Raw genomic sequence first — 15,819 nt, forward strand, 5'->3', positions numbered from 1 at the left:
AAGAAGAGGTAAAAAGATAAACCAGGCAATGAAGCAGGCCCCATGAACTTTGTGGACACAAATAGATCGGTTGTGTCTTGGTCAAAAACTATCCTTACTGTTAAAATCAAAAGACTGGAGGGCAAAGAGAACATGAATACGCTTTCTGATGATTACAAGTATTCATTGCTGAAGGAGGAAAAAACCATAGATAAATGAAGATACAGGTCTATGGATGCTACAATGCCAAACACACATTTTGAAGCATAAGAAAACCAGGCAACTTTCATGCTGCAGAACAGCACAAAAGCAATACTAAGATTAAAAACCAACAATACTGGTGTTTCTGAAGCTATATATCAACCAGATACTGAGCCAAATATCTGTTCTGCTGCAAAATTACTGCCAATTACAGCAAAAACAGAAGGACAGCCTCCTATTGGTAGCACTCATTATGACAGAGAAACAAAATCCTTTATTATACAAACATGGGAAAAAAATTTCTTTCCTCACCCAGTTCCTCTCTCCTTTGTGTATGGCACCTTAGCTACACGATACTTCCCTCAGTCTATCTTTGTTCTGAAACTGCCTGTTCTCAGAAAGCTGATTCCAAGTTTTTTCTGTTGTGAATTATTACAAATCAGGAAATATATACTTTTCCCCCCCCAGGATGTCCAGCAATTAGAGTTTCAATTTGTATCCAAAACCACACCTGCTACCGTGTTTTCAGGTTAGATCCCACAGGTACAGATAGGCTTCTGCAAGATTTTTGTACCATGAAATAATACTCGAACTGATCCCCAGTGGATTTGGCTCTGAATGGCACCTCCTTCACAGGCATGAAAAACTCCGGCACCACTAAATTCTATGCTATCTGGAAAGCTTCTCCTGAAATCAGATGGAATTTTGTCAGACACTTCACTGGAGACAGCTTCTTTAGGTCTTTATATTTCTTTTGGGAACTCAGGATTTAGAAGTTTGCTTCTGAATACTCAGGACTCTCTAAACAACGTGCTTTTGTCCCTCAGAGAAGACCAACATAAGTTATGAGTTCTGTGAACTTTTGCACTTATCGCTGGAGCAGCAGAATACTTTAATAGCAGAACCAATGGTTGCCTTAATGCTTTGCACAAATAGCCCCTGACTAATATATTCCTGACTAGAATCCTGCACATTCCACCTTGCTAAGCATCCCATGCTGGATCCACCCGTGCTCTCCGATGCCCAGCACCTGTTCCCTTTTCTCGGGATATCACTTTTACCTAGTTACCAGGCTGCACAAGCTCATTCAAATACCTTGTGTTCTTCTTTCATCACCTGCTCAATAAGCTCAGATTTCACGGGTGGCTTAGAGTACTGGCCTGAAAGGAGGCCATGTCCCAATTTAGCCCTGTAGGGAAGAGAAGGGAAAGAGAGGGGGAAAAAATAAAAATAAAAATCAAACACATAGGAGATAAAACAGAAAATAAGAGAAGATATTCTTCCAGGGAAAAAAGAAATTTACTGTGTTTGACCTCCTGAGAAAACATCTTTATCTGCAATTAAGGAGGCAGGGCTTCACACTGCACCCTATGCCAGATCTCACTTGCTGAGATGCTCTTTTGTCCTGCCATTACATTATTTAGATTCTATTTAACTTGACAGATTAAATCATTGAAAAGCGTCACTTACATCTGAGTGTTGAAATCTTGTGTTGGATCAAGTGGGGAGTAGTCAAATATTCTTGGAAGGTTTCCCACATACCTGGACAGCAAGAACAAAGCAGAAACATTCAAATATCACAGTGAGATTTACTCAGGGATACCCTAACAGATATTGCAGTGATATTTCAGCAAGCTCCCACTGTGCTGGCAAGTCAAACTTTGCATCACGGCAATGACTTAATCTAGCCCTAGTGAGTGTTTCTATCATGGAAAAATCATAGTAAAGAAGCCAGGAAGTGGACATTTAAGTTTTGTTTATTCGCTTCTAGCCAGAGAGAAAGCAAATGAACTGTTATTCATCTGAGATTTAAATTCTACTCCATGATCTGATCTATTCTCTCAGTTCTCCATCTCTAAGCATTTCTCTGCCTCAAAGGGGATAACTAGATAACAAACTTACTTTTAGCAGCTTCCATTCCAATGAATGTTATTTACCATAATTAAGCCTCTAAACATCTTCATGAAATAATTACAGGATGGTGAAAAGCAGAGATACTAAGAGGTTTTGCTCAAAACCACAGAACTGGGTTGAGAACCAAGGTACTTCCCAGTCCTAACTAACTTTGCCAACTAAATTCCAAATTTACATCAGGACCAAAATACAAAGAAAAGTTTCTATTGAGCAACTTCCTGAGAGAAATGAAGGCTAACGCCTGACAACAAACACTGAAGTATCTATTGTCTTAGTCAGTTTTCCAAAAAGCAAAGTTTTTAGTAGCCCTTTTTATCTGAGCTTTGCTTCATTTCAGCACAACAGGCTAGCTAGGCAGGGCCATGTTGAAAGAAGGCATCTAAGTTCTACTGGATCCATCTTTCATTAAGGATCTCCACTGCTGTATTGATAGTAAATGCTCCAGGCAACTCTAAGGATCATGCTACAGTAAACAACCTCCCTTAGTAAAGTCCATCCTGATGCTTTTTTCTAAAATGGAGGTATAAAAGCTGGCACTTAATGAGTCTACAGGCTGTGCTCCATATGGCTAACAAAGTAAACAAAACCAGGTTTTCTACCTCTTCTTTTCCAGAAGGCAATTGCTACATGAAAACCTGGGAGGCCTTCCAAGATCTAAAAGCATTACTTCCAGAACACACACTACTTCATTGTGGAATAAAAGAACACTCTGAATGTTATTGCAAACCATAGACTGTCCTTCAAAAAAAGGCTTCTCTCCTTGGAGTGATCAGTGTTCAGCTTTGATTGATAAGAATATTTTATTTTCTTCTGTTGTGCCTGTGATGAATGACAGGCAGACACAAGCAAAAATGCTTTTATTCTTTTTCTTTTTTAATTATTCAGCAGAAGAATATGCTTACGCTACCCTTCTTATGAAATGAGATTTTTTTAATACAAATTTTAATCAAAAATGCCTCTAGCTGATATACTTTCCCTCTTCTTAGCCATGCCTGTATGCAAAAAGTGCATTGTTTTACATTAGCATGAATCAATATTAACATGGTTGTACCAATATAATATGTTTGCATGAATGACACTGTATGAATAGAATTTGTATTCTTGCAGCTATATGAAGGCATGGGCCAGTCGGGGAAAAAAAAAACAAAAAACAAAAAAAACCCCAACCACAACACTAGCTGATGTGATACTGATCTATAAATAAAAAACAGGGACAGGGCAATTCAGTTTGCAAGGTGGCATATGATTCCCCACCACTGAAACCAAAGCAAGTTTTGATTTCCAAAGCAGATGGGGTTTTGGGCTCCAACCTTTTCCATAACAGAACAATACAATCACTACTTCTAAGTGGTCACTGAACTAACAGAAAGAGATCTGTTTGCAGGAGAGGTAAGAATTAAAATACCATTTTGCTCAGAAAAAAAGAGATTGGGGAATGCAGAAGTTGGTAACAAAAGCTGTCTTGGAACTACTTACGCTCGCTGGAACTCTGGGATGCTGAAAATGGCTTGCATGACAGCATTGAGGTAGCAGCTATTTCCAAGGTTCTTCATGCCAGTGTATCCTGGGCCATACATGGGCTTGAGTTTCATGCCAGCTTCCTGAATTACTTCCCATTCAGAGACTCTTGGTTTGATGTCATTATCTCTTAGCCCATTCTCTGTCTGAAAGCAACAAGAATGTTCTCTTAAAAAAAAAAAGAAAAACACACCTTCAGCCACAATTATTATGATGCTACTATCATTATCACCAACTTTGTGATCTATATTCTAGAAAAGAGCAGCCAAATCAATGGGGAAAGGGAAGTAAATGCCCCACGTAGGGGAAGAGAGCAGGACCAGAACACTGGCAGCTTGCTCTTCCAGCACTGCCCTGTCTGTACAATTAGCTCTTTACTGCAGAGCACTGGGTCTTTGAGTGTTTCTAGTTGGGACCTCAGCCCCAGTGGGGAGTCCCTCTTCTCTCAGGGTTGTGAACTCAAACCTCAGCATTAAAAACACTTCATTTTTTCAGGTTTTGTATTCCATTCACAATGGCCAGGAATAGCTGTTCCTCCAGCAAATGGTCCAAGCAAATAAAAAAAATGAAAGCTGGAGATCCAAGAACTCTTCCCTTCATTCACATGGGAAAGCCCAAATTTGCGATGTTGAAGTTTCTCCCATTCAAAGCTCAGCCTTCAGCTTGTATGGACACAGCTTGTTGGTACAGGTCACTATCCTGTCACTTACTGCTAGCACTGCTACACGCCTTCAAGCTGAAGGAGCCCTATTTGCAACAAATAGGACCCTGTTTGCCCAAGCCCCTTTCTGGTACACCATACCATAGTCCACACTGCCTTCTAGACTGAGGGACAGTATGTATATTTGGGGTTTGTAATATATTTATTAACAAGACCTACATTTAAATTTATGATTTGATATAAATAACCTTGCAATCATGTTTTTACTTATCCATTACTTAGCTTATTTTTGCCTAAGACCTTTTCTGTTTACACATGCAATAGACTTTCTTCCATGAACTGTATCACTCACTAATTAAATATTTCAGATATTCTTCTCTAATTGAATGAGTTCTCTCATCTTTGAAGAAAATGGTACATAACACACTACAAGCGAAGCATGTAAACTACAGACTACAAACTCTTTTGGAAGGCAATTTTCAGATTTGGGTTTTAGGATTCACTCTGTATCAGGGCACAGAGAATAAGACATGGACAGACTGGTAGAACTCTTTATAAAACTAAATACCATCATAACAGTCTCTTGTAATCACACAAATATAAGCTACAGGTATGACCTTTCTGCTGTCCCCACCCCACCCCCATCTAGAAGAGTGAACAACAATCTAAATAAAAGATGGATTTCATACCACTTGCATCTGCAGCATATCAATTCCAAAATGTGCCAAATGTTTTGCTATATGCGGATCTAAAACCGGCTCCTCTTCATCAAAGGAATAGACATCTACAAAAGCAAAGAAAAGTAGATGACAACTTGCACCAAATGTTATCCCTTATCTTTGATAACCAACATTGCATTCTCAGTACAAGAGCACCTTTACAAAATGCCTTACTCACATTTGCCAGGTTCGGTTAGGATCTGCAGAAAAATGCACGCATACAGACCCGTACAGCTTAGTAAGTACCTTAAATTTCCACACCTCAACTACTCTCCTTAAAAGGAATTACATTCCCTTGACGAGCGAGCGACACCCCCATAGATTAAAACCTAAGTCTAAGAATATTTACAATTATTACAGTATTTTTCCCCCCAAAATAAGTAGGGCAAACAAGGAACGGCGCACACAACGTTCTCAGATACGTGGCTACATTTTGATTATGGCAACAAGAAATTCTGAGTTGTTATGGAGCTATCAGATACACGCTGACACATTAAAACTGTTGGTATATGAAGCCAACTGACTACTGCCAACGGTATTTTAATTTCTATTACAGCTCAAGGAATCCTCTTATGCCCTTTTTCTGTGGAGATGCAGGAAGAATTGAGAAATGCCTGCAAATTCAAGTGATTGATAGGTTCTTTATTAGCAATAACTTGGACTTGGAAGATTGATCTCACTGATAGAGCGAAAGGCTGGTTTGGTGACTGGGGTGTTTTACTTTATTGCATGGGAGATTGGGGTTTCAGTTCTACCTCTATCAGAGGTCCTTATGGCCTTAGGTAAACTCGCAAAGAAGATTTGGCAGGGCTAAGTTCAAACTGAGGAAAGAAGTAATATATCCAGTGATGATGTTTTCCTTAGGAAACCAAGTTTAATAAATCCAACAGAAGGACAAAAAGAAGAGAAGAACTCATTTTCAGTGTTAACCAAGCAAGTCCCATCATGAAGCTGAGTCCAGAGCAGTTTTCACCTACTCGAGCATATAATAATAAAGCTGCAGGCATCACGCATGTACACGAGTGATAAGATATGCACAAGTGAGACCTGAACAGGCCTTTCATCTTCTCTCTTCTCTGCCTTCTTCCTCTGCAGTGTATGACCAGACTTCCCTGCTCTCGTTTCCCCTCATACCAAAACCCAGAATCCCCTGCCCCTCTGCCAGTCTATCTGCACTTCTCTCAGCCAAGTTTTCTTCATGCCCGGTGGAGTATCACATTGTAACCCTGCCACATATGACTAGTCCTAGCTTGACAGAGAAACCTGAGCCAGAAGAAAGGATTAATAAGCTGGGGAGAAGAGAGCAAGAACCCAGACAAAGGCTGTTCACAGCATAAATACCACTTTTGAAGAGTCCTCATCTTGCCCTCTCCTGGCAGCTACAGACCTTGGCTATGACTCAGCCCATCACCTGTATAAGACTCTAACTAGAAGGCAGTGTCCTTGAAGAGTGCTAGTATCAAACCCCATGCTGAAATGACAGGCTGAGGGTTAGCCCGTGTTCTAGGACGTAACGCAACTTTTAAAGTTTACCGGCCCTATGAAAAACATTCAATCTCTCAAACCAAGGAATGGTGCTCATGAGTCATGCTGCCAGCTGCTGATTAGCCATCGCTCCCTCTATTAACGGATGTCCTGGGTGACCTGCCCGGCATGCATGTGGCTGTAGCTGCACATCTGCTGGAATTCCATTGTATGGTAGCAAGTGTTCCCAGAAGACACTACAGGTCATCCATACACAAGAGCTCACAACATTCCCATAGTCTTCTGATGAGGTCACTGCACGGCCAAAAAACCCTGCAAAGTTCAAACACCTATCAGAGTGAGATTACACATCAACTGATCTTGGGTGACCGCCTTTAACATGGAAGCTTGGATTTTATTTTTCCTTAGCTCTGGCAACTGAAGACAGAGCAACCATCTGAGACTGCTGGCCCAGAGCAACAGAAATGGAACACAAGATACACATTAATCTTTGCTCAATCCCTGCTTTTGTGTCATATACTTTAATACATTCATCTGTGTGGGCAACTTAACCTCATGAGAGAGAGAAGAATCCACCTATTTCAAAAAAATCAGAGAGCAGCTAATTAAAGCAAGAACATAAGAGCCCCAAAGACAGGTCTGGAGTGCTTTGATACAGACTCTGGTAGATACAGCATGTAGACAGGTCAGCAAATGTAATGAACAAAACCTGGTATCACATCCGTGGGAAAGGGAAGGGGGAGAGAGGAACAGAAGAAAAAAAACACAGTGTATTATTAAACAGAGAATAATTACTACCATGGTACGAAAAGAAAAATGACATTGTAAAGCACACAATGCTATCTGTACATCCTTTTCTTCCAGAGTTCAAGATTTATGCCTATTCTGGCTGTATAGGCATCACTCCGTTCCACTTAAAATAAAAGAGGCAACGGTAGGACTGTCCCTTAAGAAACAAGTTCCCCAGGATCCCCCAAAGAATCTGACAATTGCTGAGACTGGCATTCACAAAGCAACTCATTGAAGTATCTCTTCGATAGGGCCTCCTACTTCCAACCCTTGTTCTATTCTTTAGTCCTCAAACCAGTTTCAGACATGTGACCTCAAAACAACTTGAAAAGAAATCTAGTGGCATTGTCAAGAGAGCTAGTAGGGTAGCAGTCTGCCATGAAGTACTCAAATTAGAGAAGTATGCAACTTTTCTGGCAACTTTTCTGGCAACTTTTCTGACTCTCTTGTGCATTTTGTCTGAGATCCCAGACTGGAAGCTAGAAGTTCGGGTTCAATTTCTGAGCTGGTCCCAGATCTATTTGTTGACAAAAGGCTAAATAATGGGGCTAATGCCCCAGAACCTTTCACAATTTATGCAACACAGATTTCCTGAGAAAAGATGAAAAGTTCTCCCGCCTATGCCGCTGCTCGCTCTGTGCATAAGTAGTGTAGGAATAAGTGGAGTATTGCCAACACCTTTTTTGCCTTCTCACTGGTGTGAAAAAAGAATAAGTCAGCAGAAGGTCTAACATTTATTACTCCTCTACCCTCACCTCTTCACCCCCAGCCCAGGGAAGCAGGAAGCAGACAGACTTTGAGTCACATTCAGCCATGGAGCTTCTTTTCTGAGGCTCATCTGTCATCCAGCCCTATAGAGCAGTTATGATTACCATTGCAATATAGATCAGAGAGAGCAATTACTGAAAAGGAAATGAGGAGAGGTGGGGGAAGGGAGTCTTTTCTATAGGGAAACAAAGTTAACGTCATCCAGAACAAGAACAAAGGCCTGTGGAGAACAGCTGCTGCCCCCCATTCAGAGGGAAGGATGACAGCCTGTCCTTTGTTATCCCAAAGGCCACCTAGGACAGGAAGCAGCTGATAAGTGGGAGGCAGAAGGGGAACAGCCATAGGAAACAAGTACGCCTGCTAAAGATGCCAAAAATCCCATTGAAACAAACACTAAAGAATATTCTGTTTCTTTTCTAGATGAGTTTGAAATCTGCAGCTGGGTAAATCCTAAATACCTTCAATATTTGAGAGATTCAGACAGAAATCATCCAAGACTGAGCTCACACAAGGAAGCAATATTTCATCTGGGAGAGAAGAGAATGAATTTTGCTCAATGATTCTGTGGCACAGCTGGGTGAATCTGACTACAGTATCTTTTCCCTGAAACTCACTAAGACTTAAAAGATGAAAAATCCTCACTGATGCGTATAAAAAAGAGGCTGCTCCAAACAGCTCTTTTTCATCCATATGGCCACGAGCACTAGAAAACAAATATAATCATGGTATCTGTTCTTCTGCTTTTTTATTACTCCTTAGAGTAATGAGCTCCTTAGCGCTGCAGAAAAGGATCTCTTTGCTTATGACTTTTTCAGCTCATGTTTATGCTCTGCCTAATCCTCACACACCATAATTCTCTCCACAGTGACACTGTAGAATGTCATGCTTGGCATACGCAAACACGGATACTTCTATAGCTTTTTTCCCTCTTAGAATCTTCAGGCTTTTTACAAAAGAGCATCACAGCAGCCCCATGAAGATGAGCATTCATTAGACTGAACAAAATGTTACTGAACCAACAAGGAAAAATGGCATGATTTCCATAACAAAACAAAAAAGAAAAGAAAAGAAAAGAAAAAACACACACCACAAACAGACATGCTGATAAGAATGGAGTTTTCTGCCTGTTACTCTGCTGTTACTTCTGTGTTACATAAGATTGAACCATTTGCCCTAATTTGCATAGCAAATGTAGCAGAATTGAAAAATATTGGTTCTCAAGACTCTAGTGTTTCAGAACACCATTCTTCCCAATCTATTATGGATCTACCATTAGACAAAACCAAAAACCCATTTGCATCATATATAAAACAGGAGGAGTGGAGTATGTAAAAAAGGCAAGGGCTTTGGCTTTCTCCAAATGGAGTGTGCTCCCCCCCTCCCCAGGATTCACGAAGTCATGGAGTTTCCTTTCCATATCAGACTCTCAAATATTTACACTGGAGGCACAAATCCACTTGATAATGGATATACACCATTAGTGTCATGCACAAAAGATACCCCATCTCAGAACCTGCCAGGCAGCTGACCTGCTCCGTCAGGAGTGATGGTTCCCAACTTGACTGCCAGGGGATACCCCATCTCCTTGTAGTGTTCCAGTGCATGACCGTTTCCCCCACTGCCATCAAAGAACCACTTCCCACACAGCACTGAACCATCTGTCAGGTTTAGCCACAGATTTTCCCGCAGGTCACATTTTGAGCACTTCCAACCACTGTAAGAGAAAACAAGGAAAAAAAATAAGTAATAAGTAAGGCATGAACCAGTCCTGCATTCCCAAATCATTACGGCAGGTCAAACCAAACATACATGCCCAGCCAAGAGGCATGTAAGAAAATTGTTGGCCGAGTTGTTGGCTTTAATTCTTTTATTCTGGACTGCGCTGGCCAGCCTACAATGAACAAACCTTGCTACCCTCACCTGGGGGGAATTCTAACACCATTGTCTAACTGTACAAGTGTCTTGGCATGTTTAGATGCCTGTAGTTCTTCTTCCCAGGAGTCAGGGTCCTGCTTCCTGTAGGGTGATTTTGCGCTGAGGAGTGCATCACAAGCTATTGTCACCTGGAAAACAAAGATATGTTAAACTCGAAATCTAATACAATTCAGTGACTGGACAGAAGCTGGCGCTCAGTCCACTTGCTAAACACATACATAACTGGATATCAGTAGAATATTTATATGCTTAAATATGCAAGTATTCTGCTAGATTGCAGTTATTACCATTATTATTATAGCAGGAGAGCAAGCACAACAAAACATGCTGTGTGACTTTCCCTGGGACAAGCTGGCATCACATTAAGGGTAGGAATAAAGGATGTAAAAGAAAATCCAAGAAATAAAGACAGAACAGACTTTTTAAAATGCCGGTCCCTCTATTAAAGCTGGTAAGGAGAGGCCCTTATGTAAAAACAAGCATAACACACAAAAAAACAAAAGACAATCTGGTTAAAAATGGAAGTGAGAGACAATTACTATCATCAGCTTCACACACTCACTGACCAGAGCTGGTAACTCTTCTATGTTTGGTAATGAGATTTCATAGTGATCAGGAAATATAACAAGCTTCGCTTCATCTTCATATTCAAAGTCATCACTGCTTAGATCACCATTTGTCTCTAGATCTGGAAAACAAGACGTGAAACATTAGGAGATGGTCCCAAGATCAAGGTTCCTAAACCATGGCAGCGGTACAACTATGAAGCATCGCCTGCCTGACAGCCGTCTGGAAGCTGACACTGTCAGTAATTTTTTCTGGCCAGAATGTTTGTGAAATCCTGACCCATGCTAAAACGTGACCACTTCTGCCAGGGGGTGTGCCAAGGACCAAAACGATCTTCTTAATCTAAACCCCATTCACAAGCATGTTTGGTCTGGCCCCTCTCCAAGCACAAGCATTGTTGCACTTTGGGCAGCATCTAACAAAATTCTGCTCATTTTGGACAAAATCAGGATGCAAGACTGTTGTGCTTTTTACCCAGGACCTTGAATCACTTTACAATTTGGAGACAAGGTCACACTACCTAAGCCTAAATTGCAGAAAAAGGACGATGCACTTCTGTTTTGGCTCCCCATATTGTCCAGATCACAGATTTGGCTGAAATATGCTTGGGCTCCCAACCAGCTTGTACCTCTGGCCCTTCCTCTCATGAAGTTGGCTGTGGTCATGTTCCCACATGCCACCCATAGTCTCAAGCAGTTAGAGCAAGTACAGTTATACCAGCATTATCTCAGTCTTGCCAACTCCACTCTGTAACCAGGGTAACTATATCTGTTATAACAATATGAACTCATAAAACTTTCCTTTGAAGATCAGACTTAGTGTTTGTGAGTACTCTTATTCCAGTGTGAGGATGATTTTCTCACTTAAATACAAGCCTTGCTCAAGCAACATTAGCTAAAGTGGAGAACATTCTTGTCCAGTAAGAAGTCCACCCAGAAAGAGGCCAGGAAGGTATACAAATAAAACATATGGCTAGTGTTTACATCTCAGGCTTTATCAAAAACATAACTATCCCATATGGACATGACTGAGTTAATAAAAATCTTGCTCAGTTTCTCCCAGGACAACTGAAGAAGTTAAAACCAAACATGCATATGCTGTACCGGGCACATTTCACAAGATTCAACCACAAGGAGAGACAGACTGGGCAAGGATGGGAGCATCCAGGAAAGTAGGAACTACCATATTCCTATATACCAGACAGTCACTGGTAGAAGAAAGTTTGACCAAGAAAGAAAATGAATTAGCAATAGCTAAAGCTGGCCCTAATTTGCACTCCAAGCACATGCATATACTTAACAAGCGATTCAATACTAAACAAGCATTGGCAGCAACCACTGTACCCATGGAATGTTTGAAAACTCAAATGTATATTCTGGAGTGAAGTGAAGATTCAGGAAACTAAGCTTTCTATTTATTCACAGAACAGTAACAGTATGAACAGCCCAAGTGATAAAATAACTATATTAAATATAAAAAAAAAAATTAACTTGACCTGGAAAGATCACCTCTTGAGAAGAACATAGACCAGTTTCCATTCAATTCTTGACCTACCTGCTGCACCAGCCACTCCTGAGGGGTGACAACACCCACCATCAGTGACTTTTGGTGACATGACCTCTTGCTCAACAGCGACTGACCAAATGTCCCTCCCACCAGCTGAGTCCAGACACCAAGGCAACAATTTTTTTTTATACCGAAAGCACAGCGTTTATAAAGAAGAAAAATTAACTTGTTACTAATTCCCTGAATCACACTTCTTTGCATAAGGATCCTTTCCCTAACTGCAGCCTAATACAAATAACCACCAACCTTGCTTTCCTTCAGGCTTCTTTCACAATTTGTATTACAATCTTGTGCTTTGAAAAAAGGAGAGAATCTCAACAGATGCAGTTCTTCCAGCCTGCATCTGAAAGCTCTTTTGCATGTTTTCAAGCTGCTGATACATATGGCAACACATCACACAGAGGTTTCACACAGTGCCCAGAAATTTGATGGTGGCCAGCACAGCAAATCTGAAAATACTGACTACCATCTAAATATGACAGAGGTTTCATTTCATGCAGGTTCCTCAAATAGGATAAAAACTCAGTGTATATCCAGACAGGCTTAAAGGCAGCAAATGCCTCTTCCAGGTCTTGCAGTCACACACTTTGCTCAGCCACCAGAGGGAACCTGAGGACAGCTCACATCAGCCATTAATTGTTATTGGTAGACACGTGTAAGGCTCACTGGTATTTTTATTGCCTTATAATATTGGTATCATAAGTTTTTAGTATTTTCAATCAGCTATATAAAAGCAGCAGCGATATAGGTTCAAGATTCAGACACACACTTCACTTCATCTCATAAGCTGGATAATGACAGTAGTGACTTTATTGCTACTGACCTGACCTGGGTTTGAACCAGTGATCCAGAGATGAAAGACTGGGTATCCTATTAGCAAGCATCCTCTGCCATTTAAGGACATCACACACTTAGGAGCATCCAGCCTTTTGTGTGCAAAGGGAAGAGAAGGAAAGTTCCTTTTTACCTCTTCAGGCTTCATACCATTCAGATTATTAGAAAAGTAGAAAATGATGCCCTCTCAGCATAGCCATTCCGGATGTCTGACACACCAATATGGCAGCATCACAGTTCTTATTTTAAAGAAAGATACACACAGCATTATAACAGTTCCAGAAAAAGACATGAGGATTCAACTGGCAATTCCACTTTTAAAAGCAACCATGCAAAGTTGGTACATTTCCACTCCATACACCTACTCCCTCTGAATCAGAATTACAAGAACCAATGCATTTTGGCAATTAGCACTCTGAATATACTTAATTTTTCAGAGTTCAAATCCAGTACATAAGACTGGAAGGGACTTCTAAGGTCACTGACTCAAATCTCTTCATACAGCAGACAACCACATAAACTAATCCCTTTTGCGGACTGTCAGACAGACCCCTTAACGATGTCAAGTTGAGAACCCTAAAAACGCTACTCATTCTTTCAGATCTTGGCCTCTATGTGCTGAGAGCCCCAGCTGCTAAGTTTAGTTAGAAGTTCTACCTGCATTCTATTCACTGCACCTCTGCAAGGGCCAACAGAGCCAAGAAAGCATGAGCTTAGATATAATGAATAGAAACAGATACCTTTAACAGTAGGCAATGGAGTCCACACTAAGTGAGGCAGAGGTTCACCCCAAAGCCACTATCACTGGCCACCACGTGTTGTCTGCAGAGAGTTTCAAACTTGGATTTTAAAACTAGAGCGGAGTTTGAGAGAGGAACAAGAGTAACCATGGGAAAGAGGGACAGGGGGAGATTTACTTTAACTTGCAAAACAAAAATGCAGTTGAAAATGACTATAACACAAGTAGCATTGAATACTATGAAGCTTCACTGTGCTTCACACATGGCTGTTTCCTGGACAAGGTTGACCTTCCAAGATGCCAAGGCACTGTGTGTAAAGGAATCCAATAATGGCTTTACTTCAGTTCTGAGACCTCAGACTGCTGCAATACAACCAACTGGTTTGCAATCTTTTTAAAGAGCTGACAGCTTGGTGGTGAATGTCCACATGATAATGTTCCCCTTCTAGGCGACTAGGAGCTCTACAGTGCCGAGTCAGAGTCCCAAGCAAACGCTGTGGTCACTAAAACAAAGTGTCCATAGGCCATAAGTGTTGTGTTGGGAGGCCAGGACAACAGGGAAAGCAAAATAACAGACACATTAAAACGGAGGCTGGACTGACGTTATTTTGGGCAAGCAGTCAGTAGAGTAAATTTCCTCCACAGATGACTTTAGTGACAGCGAGAAGTGCACTGCTGCTGGACTGACTGAAAACAGCAGCTGGAGGTGTAAGACAGAGTACTGCAAACCAACCTGCTGGTGGGGAAGAGACAGCGTGAACATGCCCAGATCAGATTTAGACAAGTTACCAACTGACTGCACTAATAATAGTGGCACAAGGAGATTCCAGACAGGACCCCCAAACAGGATTTCCTGTCCACGTGGATGTGTATGTCTGTGAAAGGGAACACAAATGTGAAAATTGAATGAGGATGTTGACTAACAAGCCTGCAACTAATTTTGAAACCCTAGAAAGTCATCTGAGGAATTTGGGCTTGACCCTGCTCTCACTGAAAGCAATGGACAAATTTGTATTGATGTGAAAGTGGAGGATTGGGTCTTTAAATCAAATCATTTCTTCCTGAAGCCTCTAAATCATCATAATTCCAGCAGCACTTTGTAAACTATAAGCTATTCAGTTTACATGTCTTCAGTCACATCTAAAAAAACCCAACCTCATTAGAGGAACTATAAAAACAAAGAAGATAAATAATAAATAAACTTTATAGCCATAACATTCTCATTTATGGAGAAAGGAAAAGCAATACTCACTAACAGGATCACTTGCATCATTCACTATATGTAGGATCACATTCATCTTGCTACTCTCCGAAGCATTAATATGCTGTTCTTATTACTAGATAGGTATCTCACCCTTTGGGTTTCTAGCACAGTCATACATTAAACAAGGAAAACTGAACCACCAAGCTTAAAATTCTTAAGTGTTTTGCTAGCAACATTAGGTTTTGTTAATCTAGCCTACTTTCCACAGCTCCACTTAAAACAGCAAACTGCTAAGACTCCATTCGTGTGAGGTCTCTGCTCACCCTTCTCAAGCTCAGCTCAACTCAAGCTTAGACGGCAAAACCAGAAAGCAACAGGTTCACTCGTGTTCTAACCAGTTCCACTGTTACTGTTGTAACAATGTGCCACACCACTGGCACAACTTTATCGGGCTAAGATTTAAAAATATTGCCAGAAAGCACTCAAATCAGCCTAAATCACTATTTTTTCACTCACAGGTTTGTCCCTACTCTATATGTGCTTACTTGCATAAACATAAACTACCAGTGATGAAAGTCCTCTTCGGAAGCTTGGAAAACAAAAACATCCCTACTGAAAAGAGGGTTCTGCCTCTGGCTACTATTAGAGCTAGGAGAGCTAAGTGGAGCTTTGGTAAGATCCAGTATGGCCACTCTTTCAAATGGTCTTTACACTTCGAGTTACAGTTGCAGGTATAACTGGATTCACTGCCGTAGGCAGGCAGGCGCATCCAAGAAAAGCTCAGCAAGTTTACATGTTCTTCCAGGCTCGCTAAGTGAAAGTTTGCTCTTCCTTTCAGAGGTCTTCTCTGTGACAAGCCATGTGTCATGGATACTGTTCCTCACTGACACTCCTTTCACCACCAATTACCATCCTCAAGATCTGCTGGCAGAGTTGTTCA

General features: G+C 41.0%; 1 protein-coding gene across 1 annotated transcript in view; it reads right to left on the reverse strand.

The window, feature by feature from the left end:
- The window catches only part of USP13 (ubiquitin specific peptidase 13), a 44,889-nt gene that overhangs the window by 20,228 nt on the left and 8,842 nt on the right, over nt 1-15,819 (reverse strand). The window contains exons 3-9 of the mRNA XM_026060623.1: nt 10,536-10,657; nt 9,955-10,097; nt 9,564-9,748; nt 4,963-5,057; nt 3,571-3,758; nt 1,651-1,722; nt 1,276-1,369 (exon numbers count right to left, since the gene is read on the reverse strand). Coding sequence (XP_025916408.1) covers nt 1,276-1,369; nt 1,651-1,722; nt 3,571-3,758; nt 4,963-5,057; nt 9,564-9,748; nt 9,955-10,097; nt 10,536-10,657 — 899 coding nt within the window. The remainder of the gene's footprint in view (nt 1-1,275; nt 1,370-1,650; nt 1,723-3,570; nt 3,759-4,962; nt 5,058-9,563; nt 9,749-9,954; nt 10,098-10,535; nt 10,658-15,819) is intronic.

This window comes from Apteryx rowi, unplaced genomic scaffold (genome assembly GCF_003343035.1).
Source record: "Apteryx rowi isolate R43461 unplaced genomic scaffold, aptRow1 scaffold_10, whole genome shotgun sequence".
NCBI classification, from domain to species: Eukaryota; Metazoa; Chordata; class Aves; order Apterygiformes; family Apterygidae; genus Apteryx; species Apteryx rowi.